This window comes from Camelina sativa, chromosome 12 (genome assembly GCF_030686135.1).
Source record: "Camelina sativa cultivar CO46 ecotype springtype chromosome 12, ASM3068613v1".
Taxonomy (NCBI): Eukaryota; Viridiplantae; Streptophyta; class Magnoliopsida; order Brassicales; family Brassicaceae; genus Camelina; species Camelina sativa.
Genome location: NC_141891.1, coordinates 5,933,201 through 5,952,844, shown reverse-complemented (window position 1 = coordinate 5,952,844; position 19,644 = coordinate 5,933,201). Strand labels below are relative to the sequence as shown.

The following is a 19,644-nucleotide window of genomic DNA, read 5'->3' as shown; positions in this document are numbered from 1 at the left end:
ACCATATTGTATATGAAGATTTCAAAAAATTTGTTATTTTATTATTTTATCAAATTTTGTTATTTTTTATATTGGTTGTGACCAACAAAATTTATTAATTTATAGAAATTTTGCTGTATATTGCGAGACATAGATATTGTATATTAGTGTGATGCAACATATTTTGAAATGGATACGATATAATTAATGGGACCTAATTAATTGTGAAATTTTCAGTTAAATACTTTCCTAATAGGAAAAGCTTTTTGTTTTGTGGAAAAAAAGGAAAAGCTTTTTGTTTTTGTTTTCCAAACCTTCTAAGTCAACTAAAAGGTTTGATTGATTCAATTTCAAACCAATCAAACCGCGGGTCAACCCGAAATTTAGAAACAGCGTCTGGATATTCCAACCATGAGCCACCTCCGCCTGCCACCTGACACACACATGGCACCTCACTCAACCTCTCTGTGTTTCTCAGGAACGCTCTGCTTCACTCGTCTCCCACCTCTTCCTCTCTTTTCCTCCTCCGCCCTATCTCTTCCGGTCTCCCGTCAATTCACAAGGTAACTCTAATTTCTCGGTCTCTGAGCATATCAGTTGTGTACTTTTATCCTTTACCGAGTATCTGATTGATTCAGTTTCAGGTCTATTAGAATGTCCTCTTCTTCCTCCTCCATCGATTATGTTCCTTCTCCGCCGGATAATGCTATCGTCGTGAGTTCTTATAAGCCTCGACTCTCGTGATTGGGTTTTTTTTGACTTGAATCACGCTTATAGGAGAATTGAATGGTCGTTGTTCGTGTGATTTTTTTTGGCAGCTTGGTTGTGGTGGCATCGCTGTAGATTTCTTAGCGACGGTTGATTCTTATCCTCAACCTGACGATAAGATCCGAAGCACTAGCTTGAAGGTAAGTAAAGTCTTCCCTCCTCTCCCCTCCCAATGGTCTTCTGTTTTGGAAGTGATTTTAAGGTTTAGAGATTTGAAAATATGGTTAGGTGCAAGGAGGGGGTAATGCTGCAAACGCGTTAACCTGTGCAGCACGTTTGGGCTTGACTTCGAGACTGATTAGTAAGGTCCGTTGACTTCTCTCCTTTTCTGAATTGATAGATTTGGCATGAAAAGATTCAACAATCGAGTAGAGGGCATTAGTGTAGCGATGCTTATTGATTAGTAATGGAATACATGTTTAGGTAGCGAATGACTCTCAAGGAAAAGGTATGCTGGAAGAGCTGGAAGAGGATGGTGTGGATACTTCTTTTCTTGTGGTAATAATGCTCAATCTTTTGATCTTGTGTATTCTTCCTACTGCTAAAGTTTGTCTTCAATTTCCTAATCATGATGATCTTGTGGCAGGTCTCTAAAGAGGGCAATTCACCATTTACCTATATCATTGTTGACAAACAAACGTGAGCGTTTCTTTTCCCTGATGTTGTTTGTGAATTTGAGGACCTGTTTCATTTCGTAAATAGTTACAACATAGGAGTGATGTTGACTTCTTTGTGTCAAATCTACTAGTTAAGTATTCAAGCAATATTTAATCTGACTGCTATATAATGAAATGGTTCTTGTAAGCTTGGAATTGATTTGTCTGCATATAATCAGATCTTCAATGGTTATGTTTTTCAGAAAAACCCGTACTTGTATTCACACGCCAGGAGACCCACCCATGTTACCGGCTGACCTTTCTCAATCTAGTATGTTATCAGCTCTAGACAGAGCAAACATTGTATACTTTGATGTAAGATTACACGAAACGGCCTTGGTGATTGCAAAAGAGGTAAGCATGCATCTCTTTACCCTTTCTAATGAGTTTTTAGGCTTCACAAGTTTCTTGATTTCCCCCAAGCACACCAAAACAAGGGTTTATTAGTCATGCAAATAGTAAATTGATTTGTAAGAGTAGTCGTCACGAAGTTCATGATGTATGAGGATTTCACAAGATTATCTCTTTTATCTTTTGTCTACAAAAACATAATATGCCACACAACCTACATGTTCATTTCCTTCTGTGCTTGTTGCTTTTATCCAGAGCAGGCAGGTCGCAAGAAGATACCTATTCTAGTTGATGCAGAGAAGAAAAGAGATGGATTAGATGATCTCTTGCAATTCGCCGATTACGTTGTCTGCACAGCAAAATTCCCTCAGGCAAGTTAGTCTCGGTTTGTTCTTCGTTTTCCGGCATCTTTTCTCAGCATTTAAGGCCACACGTTCTTAGTCTCTCACATTGTGCAGGTATGGACAGAGGCGTCTTCAACTCCTGGTGCACTCATTTCCATGTTGTTGAGATTGCCAAAACTGAAATTTGTGATCGTGACATTAGGTGAAGAAGGATGCTTAATGCTTGAAAGAGCTTCAAAAGGTACAAAACTTGAGACTTCATGTCACTCACTAGAAATCAAAACGTCTTGCATTATCCTTTTCCCAGGTCATGAATATCTTTTGTCTTTGTCGAGTTCAGCAGAAGTATTACAATCTCAGGAGACGGATATCGAGAGCTTGGTGGAGACACTGACACATAGAAAAGACTCAACCACAACATTTCCAACATGCGTTTCATCGGTAACTAAAAGTTATAGCTCCTTAAAGAACGTCTCACCTAAATGAAGACAATCCAACCATCCACACATTTTCATGCAGGAGACAACAAAGTTGAAGGCCGACGGGATAGGAACAGTGAGTGGAAGATTGTTTCTCGGAACAGCAGAGAAAATTCCTCCAGACGAGCTTCTTGACACCACCGGTGCTGGGGATGCATTCATAGGAGCCGTTCTATATGGTAAAAGATTTGCAAAGATTCCTGTACACTCCCTCAGAAAACAGAACTCAAAACCCAAAACTGACCGACCTCTACTTGTTTCCTTGTTTTGTAGCCATATGCGCTGGCATGCCCCCAGAGAAAATGTTACCATTCGCTGCTCAAGTGGTAACTCTTCAAAACTGAACTTCTCTGTTTTGTTTAAACCAACCAATGCATATGAAACTTCAACATTACATTAGATAATGTGAATCTTGGAATGTTTTGGAAAACCGAGGCAAAACCCAGACCAAACTCGAACTTTTGAGCCGCCATGTGAATTCCCTGGTTACCATTAGTTTGAGACTCGTATAAATGGCCCTTGTTTCCAATGTTTTTTTCCAACCTCATCGAACCATCACCTTCAGTCCGAAACCCGTTGTTTTCCAAATGGAACACATAAAATTTTCATTCCGATCTTCGTAACAATTAGCTTTATATTTGCAGGCTGGTTGCAGCTGCCGAGCTTTGGGAGCTCGCACTGGTCTTCCTCACCGTACAGATCCTAGACTTGTACCCTTTCTGGTTTGACACTATCTGTGTTCCTATGTCAAGTTCTGAGTCACTTTACTCCAACTCCCACTTTCAGTATTCTAAATGTTCTATTGGATGAAATAAAAAGACTTGGTGTCAAATAATATATTCTGGTTAGGTTTGACTTTAATGTGTCCAATTATTAAAAACGAAACATATACGAAGTGGTGTTATTCTAATCTAAACTACTAAATGCTAGCAATGTGACCGCTTCAAATTTAATCGCGTCCGTGAATGCGTTTATTTTATCAACGGCTAGGATTGCACCGAGCGCTACAAGCCCGACTACTGCTCCAAGTCAACGGTGGATTGCCACGCCCACGCTCCATTTTCTACGTGTGTCGTCACTTGCTCTCTCAACTTGCCGATGATTTTAAACACGACAAAATCATAAACATAAATGTTGAGTTCACGCGCCCCTTTCATTGGCCAACAATGTGGAGCCTATTGCCGTGTCTATCACGAGCTTAGTGACGGCGAGATGATCGGCCGTGTGAACTGTGAAAGAAGCAAATGTTAGTATGTCAAAAGAAAGTGGGAACAGTCCAATGGTAAAAAAAGACAATAGCTGACCTGACCATAGGTTTTGGAAGTCGTTTCCTTTGAGTGAAAACAAAGATAATTACTAAGAATGATATTCCTCAAAAGTCCTTCTTGCGTTGTTGACAATGACAACAACTCTACCAAGTACCAGTTCTTCGTTTCCATGCATCCCCTCGAAGTAAATTAAGGATATGAAGCGGTCTTGCACGTAACTTTTGTTTTTTTCTTCAATCAATCAACAATCCACGCAAAGTGTATTATCTATTAGTTATGAAGAAAATATATAGATCATGGTATGGATCTCTGGTCAGCAAGTTGTACAATTTGTTACATGATAACATGAAACAAGATTATTACATTGTGTTTTGTTAATCGGGCAACAAGATCAAAGATGACATTGTTTACTAATCCACTTGTTGAATATTCTTGTAATTTGTACGATGCTATATTATCCGAAAATGTCCCGTTACAAGTAAATTGATTATGACAGACAGTGGTTGAAATATTCATTATGAGATTATAATTTATAAGAGACCGTTTTTTCATAACAAGTTCAATTATAATTAGCCATGGTAGCCGTTTTTTATGGTATAAATATCTTTTAAAAAGATAATAATAGTATCTAGGAGATTTAGTCCTAGTTTAAAGAAATTAATTTAGTATTTTTAATCTAAGAATTAATGGAAAAAAGAAAGAGAAAAAGTCATTAAGGGAAGCTTATCAATTGAATGGTAAATTAACGCTTACTTACCTTAATTACTCTCTCGGAAAAGACTTCACCTTAATAAGCTAATAAGTAAAAGCTCAAAGACTTTATGACTAATGCTCTGATATATCGGAAAAAAAAAGAGACAAGAAAAAAAAAAAAAAAACAACAACGACGAAAGCGTCTAATACAAAAAAGAGGTGCTTTTGCTTATTAGGATTTCTTCTTCTCGACCCAATTTGAATTTATTTGTTCGCTTGAATGTTTCTAAGCTTCTGATACACTTCCATTAGATTCAATCGCATTTTTTGTGTGTGTGTGTGTGTGTGTGGGTATTTGTATTATTCTGTTGAATGATATAATATAATCTGGGGGGGGGGGGGGGGTTTGGAGTTGCAGAGTTCATTTCCTCCTTGCCGTAAGTTACATACTGACATTTGCGTTTGTGGACGATCGGAGGAATCTCTCATGCGTTTTTAGATCCAACACCAAGCTCAATAGTTTCTGATCGGTTTAAATCTCCGGTTAAGAAAATGGTATTGTAATTTCTATTTTTTTTTTTTGTTCCGTTCACAATTCTATAGAGGAGTTTTAAAATTTCGGAGTTGTCTTGTCTTTGATTCTATGGCGATTCTTCGTATCTTTGGTTTCATCATGCACAGATTGGTCTTTTGTGATATGTAGACTTCTTAAGGTGAAAATCCGAGAAATCAGGGATGGTAAAGACTTTTCATTGATTCATCATTGACCAGGATTTTAATCTGTCAGGACTGGTTTACTAGAGTTGTTGAGATGAACCTCACGTTTCAATTTTGATATATAGTCATCTTTGAATTCATTTGAATCTTTTGATTTGGTGTTTCAATGTTATGAGTTTCTGTATTTCCCTCATTAGATGCTCTCTCTCGGGTTATGATTTTGATTTGTTTTTTTTTTTTTCTATTGCAATATGGTTTGTAACTTAAAAATAGAGTTGGGAACTTGTTGGGTTTTGCAGGCTTGTACTACAGTTAATGTTGGCTCTTCCGTTTGGGTTGAAGATCCAGAGGTGGCATGAATAGACGGTGAAGTTATCGAAGTTAAAGGAAATGATATTAAGGTCCTATGTACCTCAGGGAGGACGGTATGTTTTCACCTTTTCGAATCATCAAAAATATGCATCAACTTCTCAAGTTTCGATTTTTTCTTTTTTTGGTGAGGATTATGTTTATTTTAAGCTCTACTTCGTTACATTTTTTCAGGTGGCTATTAAAGTTTCAAATGCATACCCAAAAGATATTGAAGCTCCAGCTTCTGGAGTGGATGATATGACTAGGCTAGCATATTTACATGAACCAGGAGTCCTCCAAAATATGAAATCAAGATTTGATATCAACGAGATATATGTGAGTATTCCTATCTGAAGGTGGCAATATTTGTCTTTCACTTTTGTTAGGAATTTGCGCTGATATGTATATGTATATATTCTTCCAGACTTACACAGGGAATATTTTGATTGCTGTAAACCCTTTTAGAAGACTACCGCATCTTTATAACAACCATATGATGCAACAATATAAAGGGGCAGGCTTTGGTGAACTGAGCCCCCACCCGTTTGCAGTTGCAGATGCAGCTTACAGGTGCCTGCCATGTAATTTTGGAGTTTTTTTTTTTTTTTTTTGCTTCTCTCCTTTTGGTACTGGTTCTCTCCTGTTTGACATTCTTTGGCTTGTTTACATTGGGGGTAGACAAATGAAAAATCAGGGCATTAGTCAATCAATCTTGGTAAGTGGTGAAAGTGGAGCAGGAAAAACTGAGACTACTAAATTGCTTATGCAATATCTGGCAGACATGGGAGGTCGAGCTGTTTCCGAAGGAAGGACTGTCGAAAAGAAAGTTTTGGAGGTTATCCATAGCATATCTTTTAGTATAGACCTTCTGGATTGTTTTCGTGAAGTCGAATTGACAATCATTCTTAGATATGTTGATGTTTTCTTTGTATGCAGTCTAACCCTGTCCTAGAAGCATTTGGAAATGCCAAGACTGTCAGGAATAACAATTCAAGGTTTATATAGTATAATATATGTTTTCATATGCATGTGTGTGTGCTTATGTACTTTTTTTTCTTTCTCTTTTGTGTTGAATATCCTTATGCCCATATTGATTCATGTTTATAATCGTTATATGTTGCAGTCGATTTGGTAAATTTGTGGAGATTCAGTTCGATCAAAGGGGAAGAATATCAGGAGCTGCTATCAGGACTTATTTGTTAGAGAGATCGCGGGTTTGTCAAGTCTCTGATCCTGAGAGGAACTATCACTGTTTTTACATGCTTTGTGCTGCACCACCTGAGGTACATATGGGTTCTCTCTCCTTATAAAGTTCTTCCAAGCATTTCTTCTCATTTTGGGAATGTCACAATCTGATCTGGTATTTGAAATAGCTATGGATCAGAATTTGCTCTGTACTCCCAACTATGTTAATATTCTTTAGTAAATAACTCAATTGCTTGGATTTTCTGGTTCACGTTGATTAAAAGTCTGTTAGAAGCATCATTAGGATTGCGCAGTCTTCATGAAGGAGGTGTCGTCGAAATTCTTGCCTGATGTTTTCTCATTTTCCTTTTATTATTTAATCAGGACATTAAAAAATGGAAATTGGCGGATCCAAGAAAATTTCATTACCTGAATCAATCTCAATGTATTGAGTTGGAGAGAATGGATGATGCGAAGGAGTATCGTGAAACTAGAAAGGCAATGGATGTTGTTGGAATAAATTCAGAGGAGCAGGTAGTTTTGTTTTGTCATCTCCTTGGTAAAAATTATGCTATCGACATATGTATGAGTATCTTTTGATATAATTTTATGTCAGGAAGCAATATTTCGAGTTGTGGCTGCTATTCTTCATCTAGGTAATGTTGAATTTGGAAAAGGAAAAGAAGCAGACTCGTCAGCCCCGAAAGATGAGACATCCAACTACCATCTGAAGACTGCAGCTGAGCTCTTCATGTGAGTAACTAATTGATTATCTATGACTTTAATATGTGAAACCCTTCCTGAAACTGGTTCATTGAATATTGAATAAAGAAGTCATTTCTGACTCCTTGAATTTCGTCAGGTGTGATGAGCAGGCACTAGAAGATTCTCTTTGTAAACGTGTAATTGTGACACGTGATGAAACCATTACGAAACGTCTGGATCCAGAATCTGCAGCACTCAGCAGAGATGCATTGGCAAAAACTGTGTACTCAAGATTGTTTGATTGGTATGTCTAGTTTTAACACATTCAGAATTTGGGTTGCTGGATGCTTCTCTTTCTTTGCATATTGCAAACTTAGTTTAATTAAACTTTCTTAACTTGCTCTATTTGTCTTTCAGGATTGTGAACAAGATCAATAACTCAATTGGACAAGATCCTAATTCAAAATATTTGATTGGAGTGCTGGATATATATGGGTTTGAGAGTTTCAAGACAAACAGGTGCTTAAGCGGTATGCCTTTTGTTTGATAAGGGAATGGAACCAGTTTAGAGAAACACTTTGGAACTTAGCGTGATAGAAAAATAAGTCTCAGCACTTTCACATGATAGTCCTGTTGTTTTGTTTGTTTTCTATGGATTTCTTGTTTTAGTAAGCTATGCAAAGGGTAGTTTTAATTCTCTCCTTTCTTACATATATATTATGAAACGGAAGGGAAGTGAATACTGTATATCAAATAGATTTTGCATGCAGTTTGCAGTTTTGAGCAATTTTGCATCAATTTGACCAATGAGAAACTTCAGCAACATTTTAATCAGGTTTGTCTGAGGTTTGTTCATATTCGGATTGCTGCTATTTTTCAGCCCGCATTTTCTCTAATAGTGATCCACGTTTTCTTTTTTTCTGGCAGCACGTCTTCAAAATGGAACAAGATGAATATAATAAAGAAGAAATTGATTGGAGTTACATTGAGTTTGTAGATAATCAAGATATTTTGGACCTTATTGAAAAGGTTACTAGTTTCACCATGTTATATCTGCTACATCTTACTTAGTATTATTTATAATACACTATTCATCATTATTTTGTCATGCTCAGAAACGTGGTGGTATCATTGCTCTCCTGGATGAAGCTTGGTATGGCTAACAACTTGAATTGATATTGTTCTACACGTGTTTTCTCTTTCTCCTTTCATATCTAAATTTCGTACCTGTATCTTGCAGCATGTTCCCAAGATCAACGCATGAAACATTTGCTGAAAAGATGTATCAAACGTTCAAAGATCACAAGCACTTCAGTAAGCCAAAATTAGCTCGTACTGACTTCACAATTTGCCACTATGCTGGTGATGTGAGTATACACACTTGCTTTGATGTTTAAATATGTACAATGCGTTAATGCCCAAAAACTAGTTTTTCATGCCCTAATAAGTACTACCTCTTATTTTCAGGTCACTTATCAGACCGAACAGTTCCTGGAAAAGAACAAAGATTATGTTGTTGCCGAGCACCAGGCTCTGCTAAATGCTTCGAGGTGCGCATTTGTTGCATGTCTCTTTCCTCTTCTTGCGGAAGATGCTAACAAAAAATCGAAGTTCTCTTCGATTGGTTCACGATTTAAGGTGCAGTAAATGAGGTAGTTTTAAGCGAATTATTTTCTATTTGATCTCATGACTACTGAAGCTTATTTCTTACTTAATGCAGCAACAATTGGTGACATTGCTTGAAACCCTGAGTACTACTGAGCCTCACTATATTCGCTGCGTGAAGCCCAATAATGTTCTGAAGCCTTTGATCTTTGAGAACCAAAATGTTTTGCAACAGCTACGATGTGGGGTGAGATTTCCGTACTTTGTTTTCTCTGATAAACGTGATTGTACGTGCATTTTTAAAATTCTGAATATGCATATCTTTCAGGGTGTGATGGAGGCAATCAGGATTAGCTGTGCTGGATTTCCTACAAGAAAAAGATTTGAAGAGTTCCTAGACAGATTTAGCATCCTTGCACCTGAAGTTTTGGATAAGAGGTTCCTCTCTCTTCAATATATAGTTTGGAAACTAAGTAGCTATTCAAAACGTTCTAACTTTTGGTTGGCCTGCGTTCTAGTTCTGATGATGTAGCTGCCTGCAAGAAACTTCTTGAAAAAGTTGCACTCCAAGGATACCAGGTACGTTTTTGAAGCACCATATTCTAAATACTTTGCAATGTGGCTGAGCTTTAAAATTCTGATGAAGAGCGTCTGACTGATTCTTCTTTTGTGATGCTCTTTCAGATTGGTAAGACGAAGGTTTTCCTCAGGGCTGGACAGATGGCTGACTTAGATGCTCGGAGGAATGAGGTCTTAGGCACAGCAGCCAGCAGCATCCAGAGAAAATTCCGCGCGTACTTGACCCGCAAAACTTTTACAATGCTTCGCAAGGCTGCAATAAATATGCAGGCTGTGTGCAGAGGTACTTTTAAAGTTTGAAGAATAATATCCGATTTACTAAATGTTTCTATTTATTCATTCTCTGCTTTGTTTTCTGTGATTTATAGGTCAACTTTCTCGACGTACCTTTGAGGGATTGCGGAGAGAGGATGCTGTTTTGAAGATTCAGAGAGACATACGGATGCACCTTGCTAGGAAGTCTTACAAAGAATTATATTTTTCTGCTGTTTCCATTCAATCAGGAATTCGCGGTATGGCTTCCCGTGACGAGCTACGGTTCCAAAGGCAGAACAAGGCGGCAATTATGATACAGGTCTTGTACACGTTTCTGGTGGAAGATTGTGAATGGCTACATTTTTCTTTTCTTGCTTTTCTGGTTCATCTCCCAGATGTTATGGGATTTCCTTCTTCTTCCCAACTTCTTTTGAAGTTCATGACTGTGAGTTTGTTCTCTTTGTATATAACAGAGCCATTGCCGCAAATTCCTGGCCAAGTTGCACTACCAGAGGCTAAAGAAAGCAACAATTACAACACAAAGTGCATGGAGAGCAAGGTTAGCCCGTCAAGAACTGCGTAAGCTTAAGACGGTGAGCTTTCTATTGTGTATCCTCTCTTTTTTTTTGTATCAGCTCATTATGTATAGGCTATAGCAATTGCAACACTTCAGATATTGTTTGTTTTAAGTTGAGCTTATATAATGGATATATGCATGAGCTTACATAATGGATTAGGTGAGGTTTTATAATTGAGCTAGCTCTTTTGACGCAACTGCTGGAAGTTATCTTTTTCGTTTGAGGGTCTGCGAATTTTAGGCAGAAGATGTTAGCTTTTCCCAAAATATGAAAAATTGCAATAACGATGCCTTCATTTTTCTTGCAGGCTGCAAAGGAAACGGGAGCCCTTCAAGCGGCCAAGAATAAGCTTGAGAAGCAAGTAGAAGAACTCACATGGAGATTGCAGCTAGAGAAACGCATGAGGGTAAATAATAAAGCACTCTTCATATCTTTTGGCGTACCTTTTATCATCGTAGTATTTTCATTCCAAAAGCCCTTCTCTCGAATAACTGGATTCAGATACTTAACAATAACATATCCGTCATCTATTTTGTGGCTTTAACGATTCAGACGGACATGGAAGAAAGTAAAACACAAGAAAACGCAAAACTACGATCAGCTTTTGATGATTTGCAACTTCAATTCCAGGAAACCAAAGTCAAGCTCTTACAGGAACTGGAAGCTGCTAAAAATACGGCAGAAGTTGTTCCTGTGTTGCAGGAGGTTCCTGTAGTTGACACAGAGCTAGTGGAGAAGCTAACTAGTGAAAATGAGAAGCTCAAGGTAGGAATTTAGCTTTGTTTTAGTTCTTTGCGTCTATTAAGGATGTCAAAGCTGTGAAATATCTCAAGGAAGGCTTCACATTTCCTTTATTTCTCATTTTGTTTCAGTCCCTGGTAAGTTCACTAGACCTGAAGATTGATGAAACAGAGAAAAAATTCGAGGAGACAAGCAAACTAAGCGAGGAGAGGCTAAAGCAGGCTTTAGAGGCTGAAACTATTATTGTTAATTTGAAAACTACTGTGCACGAGTACTCACTCTACATCTTTTGGTATCTTATTGAATTCACCAAGATCCCTTTGGCACTCAATCAACATTAAGCATATTTTACACATGTTCATTTGCAGACTTCAAGAAAAAATATTGGATGTGGAATCTGAGAACAAAATATTGAGGCAGAAATCCCTCATCCAGACATCGGCACATCTCCCTCCGACTCCGGTTAAGGTATATCTGAGCAGATACATACTTGGGTGGCTTCACAATCATTAATAATTAAAAGTATAGCTCTCCTCTTTGCAGGCCTCACAAAATGGTCATTTTAGTAGCAAAGAAAGTTTGCTCAATGTAAGTCGTGTCTTGCCTTTTATCTCGTTTGCCCTAAATTATGTTCAATCTGTTTGTATGTCCTTAAAAAAGACATCTCTGCAGGGATCTGAGATTGAAACACTGGCAAGAACCCAAGAATCTGATGCAAGAAGTCGGAAGTATCATTTGGATCGTCAACGTGTATGTTTTAGTTGAATTACTCCATTCTGTCTTTAATTCTGATCTATCAGATGTGCCTTTTTTTACTGAAGAGCGAGATTTTTCGTGCTATAGGAGAATGTTGATGCTCTTATCAACTGCGTAGTAAATAATATTGGATTCAACCAGGGGAAGCCTGTAGCGGCATTTACGATATACAAATGTCTTCTTCATTGGAAATCCTTTGAAGCTGAAAGGACTAGTGTGTTTGATCGTCTTGTTCAAATGATTGGTTCTGCTATTGAGGTACTAAATTACATGTCAAGTCTTTCTTATTAAGACATTATTACACAAGGATGGGGTATTTTGCTCTTCTTTTATCATCAATTTATTTGAAACAGGGTACTCTGGTGTTTCTTAACTTTGAAACGTAGATTACATATAATAATTACATTGAGATTTTACGATCATTACTTTTAGGATGAAGATGACAACGATCATTTGGCTTATTGGTTGTCCAATACTTCAACCTTGTTGTTCATGATCCAACAAAGTCTCAAACCGGGTGCGACTGGCGCCACTCCACAGCAAAAACCACCTGTTTCAACCTCCTTGTTTGGAAGAATGGCCATGGTATATATGCCTTTGTTTTTCTATGTTAATGAAGTTTTGTTCCAAAATTAATACTTTTCTGAAACATTATCTTCTAAAATACCAGGGTTTCCGTTCAGCGCCTTCCTCTGCCGAGACTTCTGCAGCAGCAGCAGCTGCAGCGGCTGCAGTGATTCGTCCTGTTGTGGCCAAGGATCCAGCTTTGCTTTTCAAACAGCAGCTTACAGCTTACGTTGAAAAGATATTTGGAATGATTCGGGATAACCTGAAAAATGAGTTGCAAAGTTTGCTTTCCCTTTGCATCCAGGTTGGCTAAATCATTGTTCTCTATACCATTATTACTATTAGTCTTCTTTTCCTGAAATATACATATGTGGTTGTCTGATATGAATGGACCTCTTTAGGCGCCGCGGACATCAACAGGACGTTCGTTACGATCTGCAAAGTCAATGGGCAAGGATTCTCCTTTAGACCACTGGAAGGGGATTAATGAAGGCTTGAACGCAATTCTAAGCACATTGAAGGAGAATTTTGTATGGAAATTAATAAAACTCGTCTTCTCCAGTTACGTTTTCTTTCTCTTTAATGTCTGGAAATTCTTGATAGTTTTTTCCACTTTCAGGTTCCTCCTGTTCTTATCCAAAATATATTTACTCAGACATTCTCGTTCATCAATGTCCAATTATTTAACAGGTAATAGATTGGTTTATTGTCTATCAATAACTAGGCATGTCTATATAAGGCATTATTATAACAGGGTTCATTCTTCTCTGTAGCCTTCTTTTGCGACGAGAATGTTGTACATTTAGCAACGGAGAATTTGTAAAATCTGGTCTAGCATTGCTAGAGGAGTGGTGCGCCGAAACAAAAGAAGAAGTATTTCCTAGTGAATCTCCTTTCTAGTTTTGTGAATTTATTGATTGATTTATGTGTAGCACAATTTGGCTCATTATACCTGTCCTCATTAACTGCAGTATGCTGGCTCATCTTGGGATGAACTTAAACATATCAGGCAAGCTGTTGGATTCTTGGTATGTTCTTTTACACTTGTCTGATTATAAGAAAAATCATCTATTCTATGTTCCACGTTTCCAACATTTTGGTGGTAATAGGTTTGTGCACCTCTCATGATTGTCCTTTGAATTGGCATTTACCAACAGGTCATCCATCAGAAGTATAGAATCTCATACGATGACATTGCACATGATTTATGCCCTGTGAGTCCTTCCATCGGCTTGACCCTTACTCGATAATAGATGGATACTGTGCACGTGCATAGAAGATAATTCTAAATTTGAACGTTGTGTTCAATTTTGCAGATCCTTAGTGTCCAGCAACTTTACAGAATATGTACACTGTACTGGGATGACAGCTACAACACAAGAAGTGTATCCCAAGATGTAAGTTTTTCTGCAGAAATAGCTCTCTCTCTCTCTCTCTCTCTCTCTCTCTCTCTCTCTCTCTCTCTCTCTCTCTCTTCTCTCTCTCTCTCTCTCTCTCTCTCTCTCTCTCTCTCTCTCTCTCTCTCTTTCTCCTGCTCAATCTGTTCTTCTTATGCTTTTGCTCTGGTCAGCTCTGCTAAATTCATGTTCATGAACAGGTGATATCAAGCATGAAAGTGCTTATGACAGAAGAATCAAACAACGCTGACAGTAATGCCTTCTTGTTAGACGAAGATTCTAGGTACGTGACAAAATAACCCTAAATCCAAACTCTATTTAGACGTTTTGTTAAACTTCTTAGGATCAAGACCAATTTTCCTTCTTTTTTTTTTGGCCTGCTCAGCATTCCTTTCTCGGCTGATGATCTATCGAGTTCAATGCAAGAGAAGGATTTTGCAGAAATGAAACCAGCTGAAGAACTTGGAGAAAACCCAGCTTTCAGTTTCTTACTATAACGGTGAAATACCAAAAGAAGCTGCAGGTGTACTTCTCCCTTCAAGATCACACCAATGGAAGCATGATGAAGAAGAAAAACAACATGTGCCGGAGATTCCCATATTCTTTTTTTCATTCATCACCGTCATGGCGAGACATAGATTGATTGATTCTCCATATCGTTTTTTTTTTTTACTCATCGTCTCTGATCATCCCAGAAGTTCCTTAAGGTCTGTTATATTATTTTGTCTGGGAGGAAGAGAGAAGAGACATGGAACTCTATGTTTTGTTCTTGTGCAGTTTCTCTTCTTTCTTCGTTTTGGTTCAACTTTAGTTTTAATTTTTGGTGAATTTTATAGATCTGGTGAAGTGCACCAGTTGTTATAGCAAAGATATAATAACTCATATTTTGGTTTGTACAAAAGGAAACAACTTAGGTGTGGGTATAAGGATGACTGGCTTTGGTACATTCTAATGGCTAAAAAAATGTTATAGGAAAATCAATCAAGAAAATGTTAGCAAAAAACATTAAAAACCATCGAAGTGGAGGTTGTTAAAAAAAACAACTCTAGAAGTGGTTTGTATAGTGAATATATATCAAAGATCATCGCTCATATAAAACGTCAAGAAATATCATATTAGTGTAGATTAAATAAAAACTATAAAAGACATTGTTCTAAATATAAAGTCAGGAATAAATAAAAAAACACTAAAAACTAACTCTGTCACCAAATCAAATCGCTAATAACTTTAGTGCGATCGAAACCTTTAATTAAGTTACATAAAAGCTTTAGTGCCCGTCTCGCCTTGAATGTCTGCAATTTGGACGTAGTTGCTGTAGACGACGTTGGCACACGAACTCGTGAAATTCATCCTGAGATTTAAAATTTTAATGGAAAAAAAAGAAGAGAAAAATGTTTTAGATATATAAGATTTAAGAAAAGTGATTTGATTATATGTGAAGTGGTTAATTTGTAGTAAAAAAAAAAAGATATGATGGTTGTAAATAGATTACTTGTTTTTTTATATAAAAATTGTATATCATGTGAGCATTAAGTAGAAGTATATCAAAGAAAAAGGCATTATTGAGGAGGTAATCTCATAAACAAGAATCACGTACTTGGTATTCTCTTATTATCGTTATCATTCTACTGACCATCGCTTTTTGTCTCCTGACCTGCAAGATTTAAACTTATAAAACAGTTGACGAGGTAATCTCATAAACAAGAATCACGTACGGTTAACTTTAAGATAATTGTTCGTGTAATCAGAACTACTATACAACTATAACTAGTACACGAACCCATAGAAGAAAATTTGAGCTAGCTAAATCCAAATAGAAATAAGTCGTAACAAACCCCCAATCTACTTACTACATGTGAATAAACAGATCGGGACTAATTAAATTGTTATATACTCCCTACTAAAACTTACTTCTAGTCGTATTAATGTAGTTTCGTTTTCCAACATCCGTTCATTGGAAGCGACCTTCTCTTCCAACGTCCGAGCGAAAGGAGCTATCTCGTTTGCAAATGTTCTTCCGTAGCTTCCCGGAACTACGGTATTGTATTTCTTAATTATATCATCGAACATCTTCCTTATATCATGGACTGAGATCAATTTACGTTCTGACCACAATTTAAGTTTCTCATCCATGGAATCTAGATTCTTTTCAAGCTCGATCAAGTCTTCTTCCAACTTCTGTCCCATGGAAGCTATCTTAATTTCAGTTGTCTTGAGAAACTCTTCCCGCATGATATTTCGAGAGTCAGAGTTTTCGCCACCAGACGAGAAGAGAGCCATGATCGCTTCAGCCACGGTGGTGTAGCTTGAGACTACCCATCCGAGAACCATTGTTTTCGCCGGAGAGGATTGACGATCTAGATACGACGGGTACAAGTTTGAAGAAAGAGTTAAGATTTGAGACGGGTTCCGTGCAGAATATAATTGATTTATAATAATATGTAGGGTTTGGTATGTAACACTTTAAATATGTATATATATACTTAGGGTTTGAGGCTTTATTATTTGGGGGTTTTTAAGGGTTTTGCTCTCAACATAAGAATGGCAAATTCAAAACCGGTTTACAAAAAACAGGAAACTTTCCACAAATTGCTTCCTAATGAAACTTCAAAGGATAAATTTAGTGAACTTCAAAAGAAAGCTTTTACAGATGATAAAGCCATTTATATATATCTACGTAACACTTTGACTCCCACCCAAACATCCCTGAGGCTACATCTCGTTACAATCAAGTATCCGCTTATCTACGCTACCATTCTCCATATACTCGAAAATGTAGAAACCAAGAACAGAGAACAAGTGTTTTAACGAAAATATTTCAAAATCTTAAGCTCACAAACTCATAAGTTATGCCACAATTTAGCACATTCTTATATAGGAAAAACCAAAACCAAAACCCAATTGGATAACTCCCAAACTTGTATAATAGATTCTTCTAAACATACTTTGACCTTATTTCTTGTATATTTAGATTCTCCTAGGTCCTTATCCTTAACTCATTTCAAGCTTACAACAACAGTAAATCAATACCAAACTCTCTCTCCTCTTTTCTTGGACCAACCTTTTAGTCCAACTATATTCTTGTCCCTTGGCCTCCCTAAGCTCGAGATCTCGGCCAAAGAACTCACTCGTCCCGCTAACACTATCACGAGGACTCCACTAGATTTGCCTCATCAGAAGACATTCTAATGGCTAAAATAAACGGACTATTGATTGATGCATGTGTTATTAAATTTAACAAACCAAAGATCATCACTCAGTATGTGTAGAGATTTAAATAAAACTATAAAAGACATTGTTCTAAATATAGCAGTCAGACAAAAAAAAAAACGCTAAAATCCTATCAAATTAAACACCCGGTCACCAAATCAAAGCGCTAATAACATGTGTGTTTTTTTTCCTTTCCAATAGAAGCCTTTGAGTTACATAAAGCATTGATGAGGAGGTAATCTCATAAACAAGAATCACGTAGCTCTTTCACCAAACTCGCTTTCTATTTCTTTCACCAAGCTCATATCATGCTCACCCGTATTTGAACAATGGTGAGCCAGGAGTTTTAGCATGATTTGCTGATCAACAGCAGCAAGTGCTCTCATTTCCGCTCTCCATTCCCTGACCTGCAAAATTTATAAAGCTTTAATGATCATTAAACAGTTGACGAGGTAATCTCATAAACAAGAATCGCGTACGGTTAACTTTAGAATAATTTTTGGTGTAATCAGAACTACAACTAACTAGTACACGAACCCATAGAAGAAGAAATTGAGCTAGGTCGTAACAAAACCCCAATCTACATGTGAATAAACAGTTCGGGACTAAGTAAATAGTTTATACATACTCCCTACTAAAAACTTAGTTATAGTCCTTGTAATATATATAATTAAGGCCTATACGAGAAGAGAAATACGATGTGTTCCTTACTTCATTCCTTAGATCATCGAGTGAGACTAATTTAAGTTCCTCCTTCAGACAGCTCACGGAAGCTCGAATCTCTTCACATCTCTCGATCTCCTCTTCCCACATATCTGAAACTTTTTGAAATATTGTCTTTGTCTCGATAAACTCTTCCCGCATGATATTTCGAGAGCCAGAGTTTTCGCCACCAAACGAGAAGAGAGCCATGATCGCTTCAGCCACCGCGGTGTAGCTTGAGACTACCCATTCGAGAACCATTGTTTTCGCCAGAGACGATTGACGATCTAGATACGACGGGTACAAGTTTGAAGAAAGAGTTAAGATTTGAGACGGGTTCCGTACGTGCAGAATATTATTGATTTTGATTTTGATTTTGTACTCAACAATGAGCGAGTTAAGGTCTATAATAATATGTAGGGTTTGGTATGTAATATTCCAATGATATACGCTACTGTGCTAGTGACTATATATATGATATTCTAATGGCTAAAAATATTGTAAACGGACTATTGATTACTTGATGCATGTGTTATTAAATTAAGCAAAACCAAAGATCATCATAAGACATCAGTGTAGATTATATAAAACTATAAAAGACATTAATTGTTCTAAATATATATAGAAGTCATCAGAAAGGGAAAAAGAAGAAGAAAATAATAAAAACAACACTGAAAACAAATCAATTTTAACACCCTTTTAAGTTAAATTAAAACTTTTAGTGTCCGTCTCGCCTTGAACCTTTAGACACCTCAGTAAACCTCTCCAACACTAATTGCAGAGTCGCATCTATTTTAGCATCTCGTTGGCTGATTTCTGATTTCTGCCCTAAAAAGATTGATGATTGTCTTCAATTCGTTGAGTATGCAAAGATTCTTATGAGACAGACTTGAAAAACAATTCCACAATTAAAGAAGGGATCGACGCTTACCTGCTCTTTTGTTGCAACCGTCTTGTTGAGATGATCCATCTGCTCTGCCCACTTCCGTCCCCTAGAAGCTATCTCTTCTTCAATTGTCTTGATAAACTCTTCCTGCCTGATATTTCGAGAGCCAGAGTTTTCGCCAGACGAGAAGAGAGCCATGATCGCTTCAGCCACGGAGGTGTAGCTTGAGACTACCCATCCGAGAACCATTAATTATTTTCGCCGGAGACGATTGACGATCTAGATACGACGGGTTTATCTAGGGTTTGGTATGTAACACTTTAATTTAAATATATATATACTTGGGTTTGAGGCCTTATTAATTGGGTTTTCTTAAAGGGTTTTGCTCTCAACATAAGAATGGCAAAATCAAAACGCGTTTACAAAAAAAAAAAAAAACAGGAAACTTTACACAAATTGAGCTAAGTACTTTACGAAGATTGGGAAAAGGGAATTAACTTTGTTTTTCTAAACAAAAGAAAACACCTCCGGAAACAGAATTGGAGACGCATTTGATAAGTCAAGTTTTGAAATTTCTTACCCATTAAACTTAATTCTTTTCTGTTTTTACCCATTAAACTTAAAATCTTTTATGGTTTTACCCATTAAACTGATTGAAATTATTTAGTATTGTAATTTGAGTGTTTGTAAACATTATAAATTGATTATATTTGGCTGAAGCTTTAAAAGTCACATAAATATAGTAGCAAGCTGGGACTACCTTGACGAAAAAGTTACAAAACAGTCACAAATTACCCACATACGTGTGACTGTTGCAACTAACACCTGAGCTATTTAACAGTAAAAAATATTAATATGCTAAGTTTCAAGAT

At 37.1% G+C, this 19,644-nt stretch overlaps 2 protein-coding genes across 26 annotated transcripts; both read left to right on the top strand.

The window, feature by feature from the left end:
* The first annotated feature begins 336 nt into the window (after window positions 1–336).
* Window positions 337–3,409, top strand: LOC104730460 (uncharacterized). Of its 8 annotated transcripts, none has more exons than XM_010449628.3 (13): window positions 337–542; window positions 624–693; window positions 798–887; window positions 976–1,053; window positions 1,171–1,245; window positions 1,334–1,386; window positions 1,607–1,757; window positions 2,015–2,125; window positions 2,213–2,339; window positions 2,439–2,539; window positions 2,618–2,756; window positions 2,851–2,903; window positions 3,222–3,409. In XM_010449628.3, the coding sequence occupies exons 1-13, from the start codon at window positions 391–393 to the stop codon at window positions 3,303–3,305; spliced, it is 1,284 nt and encodes a 427-aa protein (XP_010447930.2). In that variant the 5' UTR covers window positions 337–390; the 3' UTR covers window positions 3,306–3,409. The 8 variants fall into 8 exon arrangements, 4 of the variants coding, with proteins under 4 accessions (XP_010447930.2, XP_010447931.2, XP_010447928.2 ...); XR_015575306.1 differs by having other exon boundaries at window positions 363–542; window positions 2,010–2,125; window positions 2,442–2,539; XR_015575305.1 differs by having other exon boundaries at window positions 363–542; window positions 2,010–2,125.
* Window positions 3,410–4,637: 1,228 nt separating this feature from the next.
* LOC104730459 (myosin-14) lies at window positions 4,638–14,875 on the top strand. Of its 18 annotated transcripts, none has more exons than XM_087479563.1 (40): window positions 4,638–4,757; window positions 4,957–5,093; window positions 5,555–5,680; window positions 5,799–5,942; window positions 6,031–6,176; window positions 6,285–6,441; window positions 6,543–6,601; window positions 6,730–6,889; window positions 7,176–7,325; window positions 7,408–7,544; window positions 7,654–7,800; window positions 7,914–8,015; window positions 8,274–8,331; window positions 8,424–8,525; window positions 8,612–8,649; window positions 8,737–8,863; window positions 8,964–9,134; window positions 9,217–9,348; window positions 9,430–9,539; window positions 9,620–9,680; window positions 9,786–9,963; window positions 10,049–10,254; window positions 10,409–10,528; window positions 10,821–10,919; window positions 11,066–11,278; window positions 11,386–11,525; window positions 11,623–11,722; window positions 11,798–11,842; window positions 11,927–12,004; window positions 12,098–12,268; window positions 12,443–12,595; window positions 12,681–12,881; window positions 12,979–13,107; window positions 13,197–13,267; window positions 13,351–13,450; window positions 13,549–13,605; window positions 13,735–13,791; window positions 13,894–13,974; window positions 14,175–14,257; window positions 14,360–14,875. In XM_087479563.1, exons 4-40 carry the CDS (start codon window positions 5,865–5,867, stop codon window positions 14,469–14,471), a joined length of 4,329 nt encoding a protein of 1,442 aa, XP_087335689.1. In that variant the 5' UTR covers window positions 4,638–4,757; window positions 4,957–5,093; window positions 5,555–5,680; window positions 5,799–5,864; the 3' UTR covers window positions 14,472–14,875. The 18 variants fall into 18 exon arrangements, 17 of the variants coding, with proteins under 17 accessions (XP_087335689.1, XP_087335692.1, XP_087335693.1 ...); XM_087479567.1 differs by having other exon boundaries at window positions 4,667–4,757; window positions 11,144–11,278; XM_087479562.1 differs by having other exon boundaries at window positions 4,667–4,757; window positions 11,783–11,842.
* The last annotated feature ends 4,769 nt before the right edge of the window (window positions 14,876–19,644 follow it).

Excerpts from the sequence above, each read along its gene's own strand:
- LOC104730460 (XM_010449626.2), top strand. The coding sequence starts at position 391 with ATGAGCCACCTCCGCCTGCCACCTGACACACACATGGCACCTCACTCA. Across the intron at positions 694-797 it reads CGCCGGATAATGCTATCGTC|CTTGGTTGTGGTGGCATCGC; the intron begins GTGAGTTCTTAT and ends TTTTTTTGGCAG. Across the intron at positions 2,340-2,438 it reads GCTTGAAAGAGCTTCAAAAG|CAGAAGTATTACAATCTCAG; the intron begins GTACAAAACTTG and ends TGTCGAGTTCAG.
- LOC104730459 (XM_087479561.1), top strand. The coding sequence starts at position 5,865 with ATGACTAGGCTAGCATATTTACATGAACCAGGAGTCCTCCAAAATATG. Across the intron at positions 6,602-6,729 it reads GTCAGGAATAACAATTCAAG|TCGATTTGGTAAATTTGTGG; the intron begins GTTTATATAGTA and ends TATATGTTGCAG. Across the intron at positions 13,975-14,174 it reads CAAGAAGTGTATCCCAAGAT|GTGATATCAAGCATGAAAGT; the intron begins GTAAGTTTTTCT and ends GTTCATGAACAG.